The sequence below is a fragment of the Babylonia areolata genome, chromosome 27 (assembly GCF_041734735.1).
Source record: "Babylonia areolata isolate BAREFJ2019XMU chromosome 27, ASM4173473v1, whole genome shotgun sequence".
Classification (NCBI taxonomy): Eukaryota; Metazoa; Mollusca; class Gastropoda; order Neogastropoda; family Buccinidae; genus Babylonia; species Babylonia areolata.
In genome coordinates this window covers 3,967,874-3,986,808 of record NC_134902.1, presented here as the reverse complement: position 1 = coordinate 3,986,808, position 18,935 = coordinate 3,967,874, and the positions used below count along the sequence as shown (strand labels likewise).

At 50.7% G+C, this 18,935-nt stretch overlaps 1 protein-coding gene across 1 annotated transcript in view; it reads left to right on the top strand.

Moving 5' to 3' along the window:
- The window catches only part of LOC143301564 (sperm-specific sodium:proton exchanger-like), a 64,112-nt gene extending 51,469 nt beyond the window's left edge, over positions 1 to 12,643 (top strand). Inside the window, exons 20-25 of the mRNA XM_076615943.1 lie at positions 1,056 to 1,204; positions 3,482 to 3,607; positions 7,072 to 7,170; positions 9,288 to 9,449; positions 11,238 to 11,378; positions 12,515 to 12,643. Coding sequence (XP_076472058.1) covers positions 1,056 to 1,204; positions 3,482 to 3,607; positions 7,072 to 7,170; positions 9,288 to 9,449; positions 11,238 to 11,378; positions 12,515 to 12,643 — 806 coding nt within the window. The remainder of the gene's footprint in view (positions 1 to 1,055; positions 1,205 to 3,481; positions 3,608 to 7,071; positions 7,171 to 9,287; positions 9,450 to 11,237; positions 11,379 to 12,514) is intronic.
- The last annotated feature ends 6,292 nt before the right edge of the window (positions 12,644 to 18,935 follow it).

Sequence of the window (18,935 nt, the reverse complement as noted above, 5' to 3'; positions counted from 1 at the left end):
ATCCTGATGGCTGGTGAACACTGGTTTAGAAGTTCAACGCCTAACCGAGACTGCCACGATGCCACCCTCCCCGTGCGTCTGTCGCTTGACAGCATGGCGTAACAGTGGACCATCAGTTTCTCAATAGACAGAGCTCAGGAGAGAAAGAGAGCTGAAGCATGTCAAAACCGGCCCCTGCTTCTAATACCCAGCGCAATACACATGCCACCCGAAATTCACACAGGGCAAAAGAAGGTCGGGAGACAGTGCAACACGATTACAGGAATGAATTTTTCTTCTTTTGCGTTCCTGGAGCCAGTTGCATTGCTCGGACGGAAGAGCCTAGTATGGTCGTAACCCGCTACTAACTTTGTGTAGTATGGAACTGACCTAACGGCGTAGTTCGGTGAACGTAGGCATTTAGTCACGTGTAACTGTCAAAAAGTTAGAACCAAGCAATGCAACTGGCTCCTGAGCTTCACCGCACATGTTCACTCGCAGGTCTACGCATCTGTTGACCTGTAAGAAAAGAAAAAAAAACCCACCGTAAACCAAACTCCTACCCTAAACTTTTACTCGGTATGCGCCGTGACTGGGATTTACCGTTCGGCAAGTGAACCCGTCTGTTCAGCCATCTGAACTATATATTATAAAAAAAAAATTAAAAAAAAAGAGTGAAGATGTGCTGTGAAAGCTAGTGACTTGGTTTGGAAGAAGTGGTGTGGTTTCTCCTATTCGGCTGTTGCGCCAGTCAACGATTATGTACGGCACTGATGGCGACAATGATGATGATGGCAATGATGACACAGATGGCGATGATGATGGCAATGATGACGCAAAATATGATGATGGTGATGGCATGATGACTCTGGTGATGATGATGAAGATGATGGTGATGGCAATGTCACGCTGAAGATGATGATGATGGCAGTGATGACGCTGATTTTGGTAATGATGATATGGCAGTGATGACGCTGATTTTGGTAATGATGATATGGCAGTGATGACGACACAGATGCTGACGAAGGTGACGATGGCAACGATGATGACATGGTGTGGCGGTTTTGCGGGGTCAGGTCTCATGCAGAAGGACAACCCCGAGGTGGCGATGGGCGTGAAGACGAGGCAGGCGATCCGCAGCGTGCTGAACAACCTGAGGGACGAGATTCACGTGCTGCTTCAGGACGGACTGCTGGAGGAGGCGGAGGGCATCGACCTGGCCGGGGTAGGGGAGCCTCTGGCAGTCTTCGGGTGGTGGTGGTGCTGCTGCTTTTTAAAAACGGGTGGGAGTGTGGGTGGGGTGGCTTGGGAAGTCAGGAACTGGGGAATCTTCAGGTGTTGCTACTGCTGCTTTTTAAAAACATGTGGGGGTGGGGTGGCCTGGGAAGTCAGGAACTGGGGAATCTTCAGGTGTTGCTACTGCTGCTTTTTAAAAACAGGTGTGGGTGGGGTGGCCTGGGAAGTCAGGAACTGGGGAATCTTCAGGTGTTGCTACTGCTGCTTTTTAAAAACAGGTGTGGGTGGGGTGGCCTGGGAAGTCAGGAACTGGGGAACCTTCAGGTGTTGTTACGTCTGTTTGTAAAAACCAGTGGTGTTTATTTTTAATGAGTAGGGATAGGGATACCCGATGGAGACAGTGTGGCTGGGGTATTGCAGACACTGGGTAGTCTTGTGTTGTTGCTTTTGCTGTTGTTGCATTTTAAAAACGGGCGGGGGGTGGAGATAGGATGGTTGAAATTGGCGGGCAGGTATTAAGCAGCCTTTGCTTTTTGTTGGGCTTTTGTTGTCTTTGGTGACGGTTTACGTTTTTAAAAAGGGTGGGAGTGGAGGGTAGTCGGGGTGGGCAGGCACTGAACAGTCTCCTGTTTTGTTGTTGTTGTTGTCACTTTTTAAAAATGCCTGTGGGGTGGAGATGGTTGGGGGGCGGGGGTGGGGGGGTAGGGTAGCTAGGAAATGAGTAGCCTTCAGTTGTTTGTTGTTGTTTCAAAACAGGTGGGGTGGAGGTAGGGTAACCAGGGTAGGCATGGGATGGGGAACCTTTGGTTGTTTGTTTTTGTTGTTTCAAAACGGGTGGGGGTGGAGGTAGGGTAACCAGGGTAGGCATGGGATGGGGAACCTTTGGTTGTTTGTTTTTGTTGTTTCAAAACGGGTGGGGGTGGAGGTAGGGTGACCAGGGTAGGCATTGGATGGGGAACCTTTGGTTGTTTGTTATTGTTGTTTCAAAACGGGTGGGGGTGGAGGTAGGGTAACCAGGGTAGGCATGGGATGGGGAGCCTTTAGTTGTTTGTTTTTGTTGTTTCAAAACAGGTGGGGTGGAGATAGGGTGGCCGGGATAGGCAGGCATTGGAGAGCCTTCGGTTTTGTTTTTGTTTTTTGTTTTGTTTTTAAATGGGTGGGGTGGAGAAAGGGATGGGGTTAATGAAAATAAGGGAGAGGGGTGCATTGGTCTGCGAAGGAGTATGTTTGAGCTGTGCCAGTTTCAGTTTGTTTCGTTTTCAAGGAGGCTTCAAAGCGTATGGGCTGATCCATATGTGCTACACCACATCTGCTTTAAATATAAAAAAGAAAGGGGGCATTGGGGGAACGGGAGAAGAGCCCTGACGTATGCATGGACAGAACATGCTGATTAGAGAGCCCCCCAGGTGAAATGGAACTGCCCGCTGGACGGAATGCCTACCCTGAGTGTGATCGTCACCGGGACAGTTTGCCATTTTACCCGGCGATCTTTGGCGGAACAGATCTGCCCACAACTGAATAGTCTGTGTATTTGGGTAGCTGTGTCAGACACGATGGGGCAGCATGCAGCGACATGAAGAGCCGTCTCGGCAAGGCCAGAATCACCTTCAGAATGCTGAACACGTGTGGATACCCCCACCACCCCCCAGCACAGCACTGACACCAAGTTGGGAATGTACCAGAGCTGTGTACTTTCTGTGGCTCAGAATGCTGGAAGATGACTGAGAGTGATTTAACGAAGTTGTAAACATTCCACACGAAAAAAAAAACCCCGTATAATCCTGCGAATCTTGTGGCCCAAACAACAAATTCTCACCCAGTGCAATCAAGAGAACATGGAGACCATCACCTTGAGAAGGTGGTTGAAATGATTTGGACACGTCAAGGTAAACACATCAAGGTAACGTAACCCGGACACCCTTCACTGGACACCAGAAGGTTGGCTCAAGTGAGGAAGGTTAAAGAACACCTGGCGCAGAACAGGTGAAGAAGAGCTCGAGACCCTGAAGCACACCTGGGTTGCCATTCAGTGACTGGCCCAAAACAGAGAAGAGTGTCAATTATTATATGCCAGAGGCATGTCAGGCAGTACATCAGTAAGTCTTTGACGAAATGATGCACAACTGCTTGCAAAATGCATCCAGTTCCAGAAAGTAGCATTCAGGTGTGCGTGCTTTTCGAGGATGGTGGAGGACTGAGGTGTGTGTCTCTGTGTGTGCATGTCTGTGTTGTGTTGTTTGTGTGCGTGCGTGCATGCGTGTTGCAGTTAGTGGAGAGCAAGATGAAGAAGCTGCTGACCGCACCGCCCAAGGTGCCCCTGCCATCCACGGAGAAGATCCTGCAGAACGTGCCCTGGGTAGCCGACAACAAGGACCTCATCCTTTTCATCCAGGTGCCAGGGAGTGGGGGTGGGGGTAGGACGGGTGTGTGGGAGAAGGAGGGGTGGAGAGAGAGAAAGAGAAGGAGAGTACTGCAGGGTAGGGATGGAGAAGTAAAGAACAGGGGGATGGAGCGAGGTGCTTCGTGGGGAACGTAGCCTAGGTTAGATAATAACCGTATGAAGGTGAGCAAACCGTATGTCACACAAGACAAAAATAAGGCCGGGAGACAGTGCAGGGTAATCTTCGTGTTCGCCTCTTCACAGTGTCAGTCCATCCAGTCTGACAAATGACATCTTCACCAAGTGCTGTCTGGAGTCATGGAGCTTGGTGTGCAGTAGGGTTGGTGTCGGCCAGACGGTGTCTCTAAGCCCCTTCAAGAGAGGACAGGTCTGAAGGGTGTGTTCTGGTGTTTGGTCTTCAAGACCACAGGAGCAGGTGAGTGATGGTGCCAGCTTCATCTTCCTGTACAGTTGGGCATTTAGACGGTAATGGTTAGTCCGTAATCTGATGATCACCACCTGTTGCCAGTGTTCAAGAAGATGATATGCATCCCTCATGGTTCGCATTGCCTTCACGAGGGTCTTCATCTCTGCCAAGCTGACGCTGTTTTCTGGTTGACTTATTTGCTTCGGGTCTGGCGAGCTGATCTGCTGCTTCATTGCCTGGGATTCCACAATGGGCTGGCACCCATTGCAGGACTACTCGTCTTCTCTTGGCCACTTCTTGGGGTCTTTCCATGAGACGAGGAAGTTCGCCTCCTGCAAGGGCCACCAGAACAGATAGTACATCAGAGAGGAAGGACAACTTGGGGACAGTCACTCTCTGTCAATAACCATGGCAGCAGCCTGTATAATGGCCTGGGTTCAACTGAGTAGTTGGAATAGTGTTTCCCAGTTGGTATCCCTGCTGTGGAGGTATGCCCCTCGGGAGATCTGATGAGTACGCCTGCTCCTCCGTCAGTCAGTGCGTTGGTTGCTTAGCCATCAGTGTATGCATAAATACAGGATTCTTCGGAGTAATTCCCAGCAATCATGGCAAGTGAGAGAGCGTTTGATGGTGACATCGTGACATCGTGATGGTGTCTCCTGAGGCAACAAAAGGAGCTGTTACGGATATGTGGAGATTTTTGTGGTCTTCATTCCATGGCTGCAGCAGATCAGAGGGATTCAGCTGGCCTGAGGTGGTGGCAAGCCAGCCTGGTGCACCATGGTAAATCTTGCCTTCATGGATGAAGTTACTGCGCTGGAGACAGTTCTTCTTCAGGTTCTGCATCCTCTTGTTCTGGGATGTTGAGGCGGGCACTAGAATTTCTCTGTCTGAACCATGGTTTTTGTGTCTGTCCTCTGTTGGAGGACCTGTAAAGCAGTGGCTTCCTCCATGACCTTGATTGGGGTGGATCGCATGGATCCAGTGGTGGTCCGGAGGGCTTAGTTTTGTCCAGAATAGTAATGACACCATGATAAGGCTGGCATTGTCTCTGCCTCCTTTTGAAGAGCTGGTGTGACGCCTCAGAATGACTCCACCCTCAAGTTAAATTCCTTGAAGGTTTCTGAAGGGGTTTTTTTTCTGGGATACGCCTGAAATGACTCCAGCATGCGACGACTCCAACCCTTGTCCTGAACTGACTTCCCTTCCTTAGACTAAAAAAAATGTAGAATTAATCAGGAAGTGTAACTTTGGATATTGCTGGGAAAAAAAACTGGGTGGAGTTAATCTGGGGCAGCCCCACACACACACTCCAGTCTTTGTCTGGAAAACACCCTATAGTGAGTGAGTCTGGGTTGGTATCTTTTCGGCTCCAAGGCTCCAACAGTCATTCTGTGGCTCTGCCAAGTGAACTGCACATAAATGTGAGGAGTAGATTCAGGTCTAGCCTCCAAAACTCCAGGAGAAGTCATTTTGGGGTATCTGCACTGGCCCTCAAATAACTCCCGTTGAGCGTTTAAGAGACATGTGATGGAGTCGTTCTAGTTCTTTATCACATTGGCCCCCACCCCACCCCCTTTGAAAAATGCTCTTTTTTCCCCATAAAAATGCGTGTTATTGTCAGCCGTTGGATGGAACGGGATATGGTTTGGGGGAAAAGTTACCGGAGATCAGCCCAGAAAGACTTAATGAATAATTTTGGCATCTTGCCGTGTAAGTGCCATGATACACGATCTTCCAAATGCGCGTTGTGCGAAATGAAGATTTTTCCAGTGGAACAACTGTGAAGGGTCATTATCAAGCACTACACCGGCTGGATAACTGTGATGGTGCGACTGACTTTGTCCCCCACCCCCTCCCTCAGCTATGACGGTGTTTTCACTCCCTCAGTAGAGACGTGATAACTAGGATGGTATTTTTCCCTCACTCTGTAGAGACGTCGTAACTAGGATGGTGTTTTTCCCTCCCTCAGTAGAGACGTGATAACTAGGATGGTGTTTTTCCCTCCCTCAGTAGAGACGTGATAACTAGGATGGTGTTTTTCCCTCCCTCAGTAGAGACGTGATAACTAGGATGGTGTTTTTCCCTCCCTCTGTAGAGACGTCGTAACTAGGATGGTATTTTTCCCTCACTCTGTAGAGACGTCGTAACTAGGATGGTGTTTTTCCCTCCCTCAGTAGAGACGTCATAACTAGGATGGTGCTTTCCCTCCCTCTGTAGAGACGTGATAACTAGGATGGTGCTTTCCCTCCCTCTGTAGAGACGTGACAACTAGGATGGTATTCCCTCACTCTGTAGAGACGTCGTAACTAGGATGGTGTTTTTCCCTCCCTCAGTAGAGACGTGATAACTAGGATGGTGTTTTTCCCTCCCTCAGTAGAGACGTGATAACTAGGATGGTGTTTTTCCCTCCCTCAGTAGAGACGTGATAACTAGGATGGTGCTTTCCCTCCCTCTGTAGAGACTTGATAACTAGGATGGTCTCCCCTCAACCCCCCTCCCCTCCAGTAAAGCCGTGATAACAGTGACGGTATTTTCACCTCCCTCCACTCTGAAGAGTCATTGGGGCGCGGCGCAGAACTGTTCATCAGATTCCCCCAGGTCTGTCAGTTGTGTGTCAGAGCCTGGGTCTCTTGCAGATGGTCTTCCTGTCCATTCTGCAGTGTTGTCAGCTCACCTTTTTACCCTCTATCAGCAGTTCCTTGGAGGATTGTTTTGGCAAGGCCACTGGATCTTGATGTCAGCGGATCTTCATAAGGTCCAGTGTGCTGCGTGATGGTCTGGCGCACTTGTTGACTGGGGGTGTGATAGTGTATTTGACGTTTAGTTCCTGCCTGCTTTCCATGCCTTGAATTCTTTCTTTCCATATCCGCCGTGAGGGTCTATGTCCCGGTTGCACTCAGGATGGGGGAAGACACCAGTGCATGCAGGAGTCTGATGTTGGTTTCATGGTTGGTGACTAGGCTGTTGTTTTTCCCTCCCCCTGCAGACAATCTGATGTTGGCTTCATGGTTGGTGACTAGGCTTTTGTTTTTCCCTCCCCCTGCAGAGCCGTGCCAAGTTTGACAGCTTCGAGTACGGGGACGTGATCATGAGGCAGGACGAGCCCACCACTGGAGTGTCCATCATCCTGTCTGGCCTGGTCAAGGTACCCTCCTCTGTCGCTTCCTTCTGGACACTGATAATGATGATTCGTGATAATTGACAGTGATAAACAACAATGGTAATAATCAGGAAATTGAAATGATGATGATCATGATGGTGATAGTACATTTATATACCGCTTTCAAACATCTAAAACGCTTTTCAGTAACATTTCAGTCAAACAGAAATTGCACATGAACACACACGCACGCGCACACACACACACACACACACATGCAAACGCATGCACGCAATGTGCAGCGGTGACCTAGTGCTAATGCCAGCACCCGACTAAGAAGCGATAGTCCAAAGGTTCCAGTCCCACATACGGACCGGGATTTTTACTCTCTGCACTTGACCTTGAGTGGTGGTCTGGGTGCCAGACTTTCAGATCAATGATAAACCGAGGTCCTGTTTGCAGCATGCAGTCCCTGCACGTGAAAGGGTTGTAGCTGGCAAAATTCGACAGGAAAATCCACTTTGACGCTAAAAAGACAAACACCACTTAACATTGTGAACGAGTTTGAGGGAGGCCTGGGCATGGTTAAATGTTTAAATATCACGTAGCCTTTTTTTAAGGTCACATAGCCTTTTAGGGCCATTGGGCAGTGAATTCGTATCCATTGGATCAAGGGTTAGGCATTGGATTGCGGGTCCAACCCTCTCCTGCCACTTGAACCTTCCCCAAGCGAACTGAAGGAGTGAGGAAAGTCGGAGTCAAGTGGTTTTCTCCACAACACACCGTACCGAAAACGGGGCCTCGAGCCCTCATCACTGGTGATCGCTGGACCACAAGTCCAACGTCTGAACGACTCTGCCACGGTGCATCCGTTGGTGTCAGTTTTGCCTGATCAGCACCCTTGTTCATCCAAACCAAGCCATTAATTTGACTTCCTATTCAGTTGCCGACTTCCGCAATCATTAACGCATTATTCTTTGAAGCGGTTCTTAACTCTTGTAAATACTGGACGCCATGTTCGATTAGACAATAAAATGTTACTCTCCGCTGTAATTTATCTCACAAAATGCGGACGCGCATTTGCGCGTACACCCACGCACGCACGTGCAAATGCTTGTATCCACAGAAAGTAACAGGAGCAAGTGCGCTCATCAGTACAATACGTGCAGCTACTCAGGGCCACACGTGGACGTTCTTGAATCTGGACTTACGTGAGTTCAAAAGACATTCACCACTTTCTGTGTTCTTAGGAACGGTGCGTTTGATTTTACTGAACAAAGGTAATACTGTCCCGAGAGGAAGACGTGGAGATTAAGAGTGATGACTGACACCCTGATGTGTAGGCTCTGTTTTATCTCACTGAGGTCACCGCCTTCACAGATGAGCGTGCTCGTCAGCAGTAGTAGCACAAAATAGTAAGCGGCTACGCACCTCCTTCAATTATAAATAACTTCCCATTAGGTAACATAAGACATGTACATAAGTTGCATATACCTCGTCCAAATCTTGATCTTTTTAAGTCCAGCCTAACATACAGCGGGGGAACGTATTGGAATAATTTACCACCACGTTTAAAAAATATTACGAACCACAACAACTTTAAGCAATCTCTAAAAATGTACCTATTCACAAAAATTGACGTCACCTGAAATCCAACATTGCTTTCGACAATTTGTGGGTTCCCTCTCACTCTCTCTTGAGTGGGTGCATTTGTGTGCGTTTGTGTGTGTGTGTGTGTGTGTGTATTTCATTTTTTTTTTCCTTTTCTTCTCTTCTTCTTCCTTTTGTGGAATGGCTTTGAATGGTGAAATAATGGTATGTTTTGTTTGATTGTGTTTTGATTTTGTGCTCATTTTCGCTTTTTTAGCTTTATTCCCTCTTTAGTGCGAGGGCTGGATGTAAAAAAGCATGTTACTTGCTTATCTATTACCCTCGTTAATAAAGATTTTGTCTTTGTCTTGTCTTGTCTTGTCTAGTTAATGTTAATTACAAAGGGTTGTTGTTGTTGTTTTTTTCTTTAAGTGACACCAGTTAACATATAACATTCACGTTGATATTGGTAGTGGTGCTATTGCTGCTGCAGCTGATATCTGTCCCGACTCCAATCCTCCCCCCCCCCCCCCCCCCCCCCTAACCTGACCACGTGGACTCTTCCCGGACAGCTGGAGCTGGTGATCCCCCAGCCAGTGGACTCGCCGGATGCGCCGCCCAAGTTCAAGACCCGGGTGCTGGACTTCCTGACGGCGGGCAACGTGCTAGGGGAGCTGGGGGTGCTGACGGGCAACCGCCGCAGTGCCACGGTCAAGTGTGAGACTGGCGTGCAGGTACCTTCCTCCCGCACAGTCATCCGCACTCCCCCAGTCCCGGTTCGCCTGCTCCTAATCCGCCCTGTGCCTAATTCGCCTGTTCCCCATTAGCCTAGTCTTAAATCGCCCTGTGCCCAATTCGCCAGTTCCCGATTCGCCTAGTCTAAATCCGCGCAGTGCCTAATTCGCCTAGTCTTAATTCGCCCTGTGCCTAATTCGCCAGTTCCCCATTCGCCTAGTCTAAATGCGCGCAGTACCAAATTCACCGAGTCTGAATTCGCCCAGTGCCTAATTCGCCCATTCTTAATTCGCCCTGTGCCTATTCCCGATTCGCCTAGTCTAAATTCGCCGAGTGCTTAATTCGCCTTGTGCCTAATTCGTCTATTCCCCTTTCGCCTGGTCTAAATTCGCCCAGTGCCTAAATCGCCTATTCCCCTTTCGCCTTGTCTAAATTCGCCGAGTGCTTAATTCGCCTAGTCTAAATTCCCCCAGTGCCTAAATCGCCTATTCCCCTTTCGCCTAGTCTAAATTCCCCCAGTGCCTAAATCTCCGGGTCTTAATCCGCCCTGTACCTAATTTGTCTTTTTCCCATTCGCAAATTCCTGATTTGCCTGTGTCTGTCCCTAATTCACCCGGTCCCAGTTTTGCCTGTTACATTCAGTAGCTCTGTGTACGTGTGTTTGTATGCGGGCGAACATTTGTATATGAGCTTTAAAAAAAAAAACCCAGATGTCTCGCTCTGTGTGTGTGTGTGTGTGTGTGTGTGTGTGTGTGTGTGTGTGTGTGTTTTAGACAGACACAGAGACACACAGAGAGAAAGGGAGGGATGAATAGGCGAAACGGGAACGGAGGGAAGTTTGGTTATGTATAGATAGTACATTAAATAATATTATGTAGTTTCGTGGGTTGTTTTTTTTTAGACAGTACATTAGACATGTAGTTTGGGGTTATTCTTAGATAATAACCTGTAACATGTAGTCTTGGCTTGTCATTGAACATGTAGTTCTGGGATATTTTGAGGCAGTAGGTATACATTTCACGTGCAAGTTTGAATGCATGTGTGTACGCCATGAACATTGAAATCCAGGCGCTCGATTAAAAACTGTTACGATCATTGCTGTCAGCATTGGTACCGACCCTGTGTGTATGCTTGATGTGGCTGTCTCCCTCCGGCTGTTGGACTGTGAGCAACAGTGATAGATAAAGAGATGAATGAATAAATGAGTGAATATCTAAATGAATGAATTAATTGATGACTGGATAGATGAATGAATGGATGGATAAGTAAACAAATAGATGAATGAATAAATTAAGAGATGAATATATGATTTGCATTTGTATTTCTTTTTATCACAACAGATTTCTCTGTGTGAAATTCGGGCTGCTCTCCCCAAGGAGAGCACGTCGCTACACTACAGCGCCACCCTTTTTTTTTTTTCTTTTTTTTTTTTTTTTTCTTGCGTGCAGTTTTTTTGTTGTTGTTGTTGTTGTTTCTATCGAAGTGGATTTTTCTACAGAATTTTGCCAGGAACAACCCGTTTGTTGCCTTGGGTTCTTTTACGTTCTTCTAAGTGCATGCTACACACGGGACCTCAGTTTATTGTCTCATCCAAATGACTAGCGTCTAGACCACCACTCAAGGTCTAGTGGAGGGGGAGAAAATATCGGCGGCTGAGCCGTGATTCGAACCAGCGTGCTCAGATTCTCTTACTTCCTAGGCGGACGCGTTACATCTAGGCCATCACTCCACTGAATGAATGAATAAATAGATGGACAGATGTGTGGGTTTGTGTGACGATGTCCCAGCTGCTGAGCATCACACTGGAGGACATCCAGGAGGCCTTTGACAAGTTCAGCTACCTGGACCCTCCCCTCAAGTACCGGCTGTGGAGACTGTCCGCCATCCGTATCTGTACCAGCATCTTCTTGGACCAGCCCGCCTTTCACGTCAGTGTGCATGTGTGTGTGTGTGTGTGTTTGCGTATGTGTGCGTGTATATTTGTGTATGTGTGTTGCGTCTGTGTGTGTGTTTGTGTCTGTGTGTGTGTGTGTTTGTTGTGTGCGTGTTCAGTCCGTGTGTGTTAACCGTTCCGGCCAGTTTGTGTTGGTTGAGGGTAGGGAGGATGTGTGTGGGACGAGGTGCGCGCGTGTATGTGTATATATATATGTGTGTGTGTGTGTGTGTGTCTTTTTTAGTATAGTCCGTGTGCGTTGACCTTTCAGGTCAGTGTGTGTGGTTGGGAAAGAAGGAGGGGGGAAAGGTATGGGACTGACGTAGGGGTGTGGGGTGTGGGGGGGGGGGTTCTGTGTTTGTTGACCTCACAGGTAAGAAGGAGTGTGAAGGATGGGTTGGGGGGGGGGGGGGGTACAAATTGGTGAGAACAGGACGGGGTTCATATATGTTCGTTGGTCTGTTGTTTATGACCGTGTGTGTGTGCGTTCGTGTTTGAGAGAGATAGCCTGGTTTGTGTGTTTTTGTGTCTGCGTGTAAGTTTATGCGTGTCTGTGTGTTTGGCTGTGTGTTAGTGTGAGAGAGAGTTTGTGTTTGAGTGTTCAAGGATTTACATGTGCGTCGGAGTTTGCGCATGCCAAGCATCTGCCTTGCAGATGTGGTGTAGCATATATGGATTAGTCCGGAAGCAGTGGCACCTTCAGAAACTGAAACTGTGTCTGTATGTCATGTGCGTCTTGTCTGTATGCTGCTTGTGAGTGTAGCGTTTGTCTTGTGTGCCTGTGTGCTCTTTTTGTGAGTGCAGTGCGTGTGTGATGTCTTTGCGCGCGCAAATACAGACCTGCACACACACTTACACACACACACACACACACACACAGCACACTCGCGCGCGCACACACACACACACACACACTCACACTCACACACTCACTGACACATACACTCTCTCTCTCTCTCTCTGTCTCTTATTCTCACACATTATTTATATATATACAGATATCCACAACCTTGCTCTCTCTCTCTCTCTCTCTCCTCTCTCTCTCTCTCTCGGGGGCACGTGACAAGATAGCGGTGCAGCTCTACTTCTGCTGATGGTTAATGTGTTCTCATGTCGTCGTGTGCTGCTCAGTGGGGATGTGGAGAAAAAATCCTGGACCAACAGATACTGACGAAAGACCACAGAAGACTGTTAGCGGGCTGGAAGACCGACCTGGTGCAAGACTTTCATCACTTGAGTCTCAAATTGCTCAGGTGTTGACACTGATGGCTGGTCAGGCGGAGACGTTGAAGAAACAAGGAGAAACACTGAGACAGCAAGAAGACACGTTGAAACAACAAGGGGACACGCTGCAACGACAGGGGGACACACTGCAGCGACACACTGCAGCGACAGGGGGACACACTGCAGCGACACACTGCAGCGACAGGGGGACACACTGCAGGGGGACACACTGCAGTGACAGGGGGACACACTGCAGGGGGACACACTGCAGTGACAGGGGGACACACTGCAGGGGGACACACTGCAACGACAGGGGGACACACTGCAGCGACAGGGGGACACACTGCAGGGGGACACACTGCAACGACAGGGGGACACACTGCAGCGACAGGGGGACACACTGCAGGGGGACACACTGCAGTGACAGGGGGACACACTGCAACGACAGGGGGACACACTGCAGCGACAGGGGGACACACTGCAGGGGGACACACTGCAGTGACAGGGGGACACACTGCAACGACAGGGGGACACACTGCAGCGACAGGGGGACACACTGCAGGGGGACACACTGCAGTGACAGGGGGACACACTGCAACGACAGGGGGACACACTGCAGTGACAGGACACACTGCAGCGACAGGACACACTGCAGCGACAGGGGGACACACTGCAGTGACAGGGGGACACACTGCAGGGGGACACACTGCAGTGACAGGGGGACACACTGCAGGGGGACACACTGCAGTGACAGGGGGACACACTGCAGCGACAGGACACACTGCAGCGACAGGACACACTGCAGCGACAGGGGGACACACTGCAACGACAGGGGGACACACTGCAGCGACAGGACACACTGCAGCGACAGGACACACTGCAGGGGGACACTGCAGCGACAGGGGGACACACTGCAACGACAGGGGGACACACTGCAGCGACACACTGCAGCGACACACTGCAGCGACAGGACACACTGCAGCGACAGGGGGACACACTGCAGCGACAGGACACACTGCAACGACAGGGGGACACACTGCAGCGACAGGGGGACACACTGCAGTGACAGGGGGACACACTGCAGCGACAGGACACACTGCAGCGACAGGGGGACACACTGCAGCGACAGGGGGACACACTGCAGCGACAGGACACACTGCAGCGACAGGACACACTGCAGCGACAGGACACACTGCAGCGACAGGACACACTGCAGTGACAGGGGGACACACTGCAGCGACAGGGGGACACACTGCAGCGACAGGACACACTGCAGCGACAGGACACACTGCAGTGACAGGGGGACACACTGCAGCGACAGGGGGACACACTGCAGCGACAGGGGGACACACTGCAGCGACAGGACACACTGCAGCGACAGGGGGACACACTGCAGCGACAGGGGGACACACTGCAGCGACAGGACACACTGCAGCGACAGGACACACTGCAGGGGACACACTGCAGCGACAGGACACACTGCAGTGACAGGACACACTGCAGCGACAGGACACACTGCAGCGACAGGGGGACACACTGCAGCGACAGGGGGACACACTGCAGCGACAGGACACACTGCAGCGACAGGGGGACACACTGCAGCGACAGGGGGACACACTGCAGCGACAGGACACACTGCAGCGACAAGACACACTGCAGCGACAGGGGGACACACTGCAGCGACAGGGGGACACACTGCAGCGACAGGACACACTGCAGCGACAGGACACACTGCAGCGACAGGGGGACACACTGCAGCGACAGGACACACTGCAGCGACAGGACACACTGCAGCGACAGGGGGACACTGCAGCGACAGGGGGACACACTGCAGCGACAGGACACACTGCAGCGACAGGACACACTGCAGCGACAGGGGGACACACTGCAGTGACAGGACACACTGCAGCGACAGGACACACTGCAGCGACAGGGGGACACACTGCAGCGACAGGACACACTGCAGCGACAGGGGGACACACTGCAGCGACAGGACACACTGCAGCGACAGGACACACTGCAGCGACAGGACACACTGCAGCGACAGGGGGACACACTGCAGCGACAGGACACACTGCAGCGACAGGACACACTGCAGGGGGACACACTGCAGCGACAGGACACACTGCAGTGACAGGACACACTGCAGCGACAGGACACACTGCAGTGACAGGGGGACACACTGCAGCGACAGGACACACTGCAGCGACAGGGGGACACACTGCAGCGACAGGACACACTGCAGCGACAGGGGGACACACTGCAGGGGGACACTCTGCAGCGACAGGACACACTGCAGTGACAGGGGGACACACTGCAGCGACAGGACACACTGCAGGGGGACACACTGCAGCGACAGGACACACTGCAGTGACAGGACACACTGCAGCGACAGGACACACTGCAGTGACAGGGGGACACACTGCAGCGACAGGGGGACACACTGCAGGGGGACACTCTGCAGCGACAGGGGGACACACTGCAGCGACAGGACACACTGCAGCGACAGGACACACTGCAGCGACAGGGGGACACACTGCAGCGACAGGACACACTGCAGCGACAGGACACACTGCAGCGACAGGGGGACACACTGCAGCGACAGGGGGACACACTGCAGTGACAGGACACACTGCAGTGACAGGACACACTGCAGCGACAGGACACACTGCAGCGACAGGACACACTGCAGCGACAGGGGGACACACTGCAGCGACAGGACACACTGCAGCGACAGGACACACTGCAGCGACAGGACACACTGCAGCGACAGGGGGACACACTGCAGCGACAGGGGGACACACTGCAGTGACAGGACACACTGCAGTGACAGGACACACTGCAGCGACAGGACACACTGCAGCGACAGGACACACTGCAGTGACAGGGGGACACACTGCAGCGACAGGGGGACACACTGCAGCGACAGGACACACTGCAGCGACAGGGGGACACACTGCAGCGACAGGACACACTGCAGCGACAGGGGGACACACTGCAGGGGGACACTCTGCAGCGACAGGACACACTGCAGCGACAGGGGGACACACTGCAGGGGGACACACTGCAGCGACAGGACACACTGCAGCGACAGGGGGACACACTGCAGGGGGACACTCTGCAGCGACAGGGGGACACACTGCAGCGACAGGACACACTGCAGCGACAGGGGGACACACTGCAGTGACAGGACACACTGCAGTGACAGGACACACTGCAGCGACAGGGGACACACTGCAGCGACAGGGGGACACACTGCAGGGGACACACTGCAGCGACAGGACACACTGCAGCGACAGGGGGACACACTGCAGTGACAGGGGGACACACTGCAGCGACAGGGGGACACACTGCAGCGACAGGACACACTGCAGCGACAGGGGGACACACTGCAGCGACAGGGGGACACACTGCAGCGACAGGACACACTGCAGGGGGACACACTGCAGCGACAGGACACACTGCAGCGACAGGGGGACACACTGCAGCGACAGGGGGACACACTGCAGCGACAGGACACACTGCAGCGACAGGGGGACACACTGCAGGGGGACACACTGCAGCGACAGGACACACTGCAGCGACAGGGGGACACACTGCAACGACAGGACACACTGCAGCGACAGGACACACTGCAACGACAGGGGGACACACTGCAGCGACAGGACACACTGCAGCGACAGGACACACTGCAGCGACAGGGGGACACACTGCAGCGACAGGACACACTGCAGTGACAGGGGGACACACTGCAGCGACAGGGGGACACACTGCAGCGATAGGGGGACACACTTAGCAAGATAGAAGAAACGAACGCCGTGCTGAAGGGGAAGATAGAACACCTGTGTAGTGAACTCGCAGACATTCGGTTGGCGGTTGATGACAACAAAACAGCGATCGTATCGCTGTGTGAGAAGCACGACGAAATGAATAAAACTCTCTCAGACCTGCAAGATGAAGTGGATCGTCTGGAGGGCTTCTCTAGACGAAATAATGTGAAAGTGTTTGGTATCCCCGAAGCAGATGGATCAGAAGACTATGCAGCCTGTGCCGACAAGGTTCAGCAGACCCTGGGCCGCTACGTGACAAAGGCGGACTGGAAAGACAGAGGTCTCATTGAACGGGCTCACAGACTGGGCAGGCACAATCCCCAGACCCCCCACCCCCGCCCCATCATTGCCAAGTTTCTGAGGTGGGGAGACGTGATGAGCCTGATGACTGACCACGACGCCAGAGCCAGCATGCAGAAGGACGGGCGCCGTGTGTCTCAAGACCTGACCAGGCGTCAATCCAAGCAGCTGAGGGAACTCCGGGAAGCTGGCCAGAGCGGGTACTTCGCCAGAGGTAAACTGCACATCAGGAGTGTGCAGGCACTGCCAGGTCAACACACACCCCCTTCACCTGGGCAACACGGCGTGTCAACACAACGTGCACAGCCGTCACGCAGCACAGCAGCCAGCCAGCCAGTCGCTGACCACGCACACAGCGGGAGTGTCTCGCCTCGTGCACCTGACGTCACTGACTCACGTACGGTACCCGTTAGTGGTGCTGATGTACCCGAGGAGTGGAAGCGGAGAACCAGGTCAACGACGGCCAGGGAGCGACAGTCCAGCCTTCACGAGGCGTGGAGCATGGGACGTGCTGCACGTGATGCAGGGAACACCACCACCCCCACTCACAGAGAATAGGGGTCAGGTCAAGACCGAAATGTGAACCCGCACACACATGACATTTCTGACAGGAACACACTGAGTGACACAGACACAGTCAATCACAACACACATTCTCCAGTTAAAAACACTTTGTCTTTTTGTGCATGGAACATCAGTGGCCTAACTCTAAACTTTTGGACCCTCACTTTATAAACTACATTACATCATTTGATGTTTGTACTTTGTTAGAAACATTTACGTCTCCTTCGTTTGACTTTAGTATTCATTTTCGTGAATTTCTTGTTTTCCATTCTCCTGCGAGTAAACTGTCCAGAAGAGGCCGCAGCTCTGGGGGAACTGTGTTACTGATAAGAAAATCTTTGTCTGACTTTGTTAAAGAAATTAAAACGAACATTGAAAATGTGCTGTGTGTGAGATTATACAAACAGCTGTTTAAATTTGACAAAGATCTGATTTTCATATCTTTGTATAATCATCCTATAAATAATGTTTATTATAAAGATAAAGAATACGACTGCACTTTACAAATGCTGGAACAATTTTTGATATCGTTCTACGAGCAAGATGATGATGTTCACTTTATGCTTGCTGGAGATTTAAATGCTGGTATCGCGGATTGGTCATTACAGACAGATGATTTTGAGTGATTTTGGCTTTTTTTGTTGATGATGAGAGTGATTTTGTCAGAACATGTCAAGATAAGGTTGTAATGGTTTTGGTAAATCGTTGATAGAACTTTGCAGTACTTTTCAATTCACTCCTTTAAATGGCTTTATTGATGGAGATATTGAAGGAAAATTCACCTTTTTGACTGTAAATGGAAACAGTACTATTGACTATTTTTTATGTTCTACAGGTATTATTACGCAGATGGTTAGTTTTAAGGTAGTGGATAGAGTAGAATCGCAGCATATGCCTGTCGAAGCGAACATCATTAGCAGTTGTGAAAAACCTAGTTGTCATTCTAGCCAGGAAAAAGTGTTTCAAAAAGTTAAATGGGATCCTTCAAAAGCAGAAACGTTTTTAAGAGAAATGTCATCTGCTGATATGCAGACAGCTCTTGAAGATGCCAATAATGATATCAGTGTTGATGTGGAGTCGGCATTGTCCAGATTTGTGGCCGTTATATTCAATGCAGCTAGCTGTATGAGCCAAACGGTACAGTGTGGAGGGGAGGGAAGGAGGACAACTGGCAGTCCGTGGTTTGACACACAGTGCAGGCACTACAAGCGAGTGGCCCAGCGTGCGCTGTCTCGCTACACACGATCAGGGGAGGCAACGCATGGGATTGCTTATCGACAACACAGAGCTTACTATCAATCTGTGCTTGAAGACAAAAAGAAAAGTTATAGAAATACCTTACGGGAATCTTTGTTGGAAAACAGATCAAATAGTACTTCATTCTGGTCCACTGTAAAGTCAGTCAGGCGAAAACGCAGAAATCAACCGAAAATTCCAATCGATACCTGGAAAGAACATTTTGAGCGTATCTTGGGCCAGCAAAATCAGCTGAACGAAAATAGTGAAGTTCACTCCCCTGACCACGAAGAAGAAGTATCGATATCAAATGAAAATGTAGGTGAATTTGTAATCCATGGTTTGGACGATGACATAACAATTGATGAGGTAAAATTTGCATTACGAAGACTAAAAAA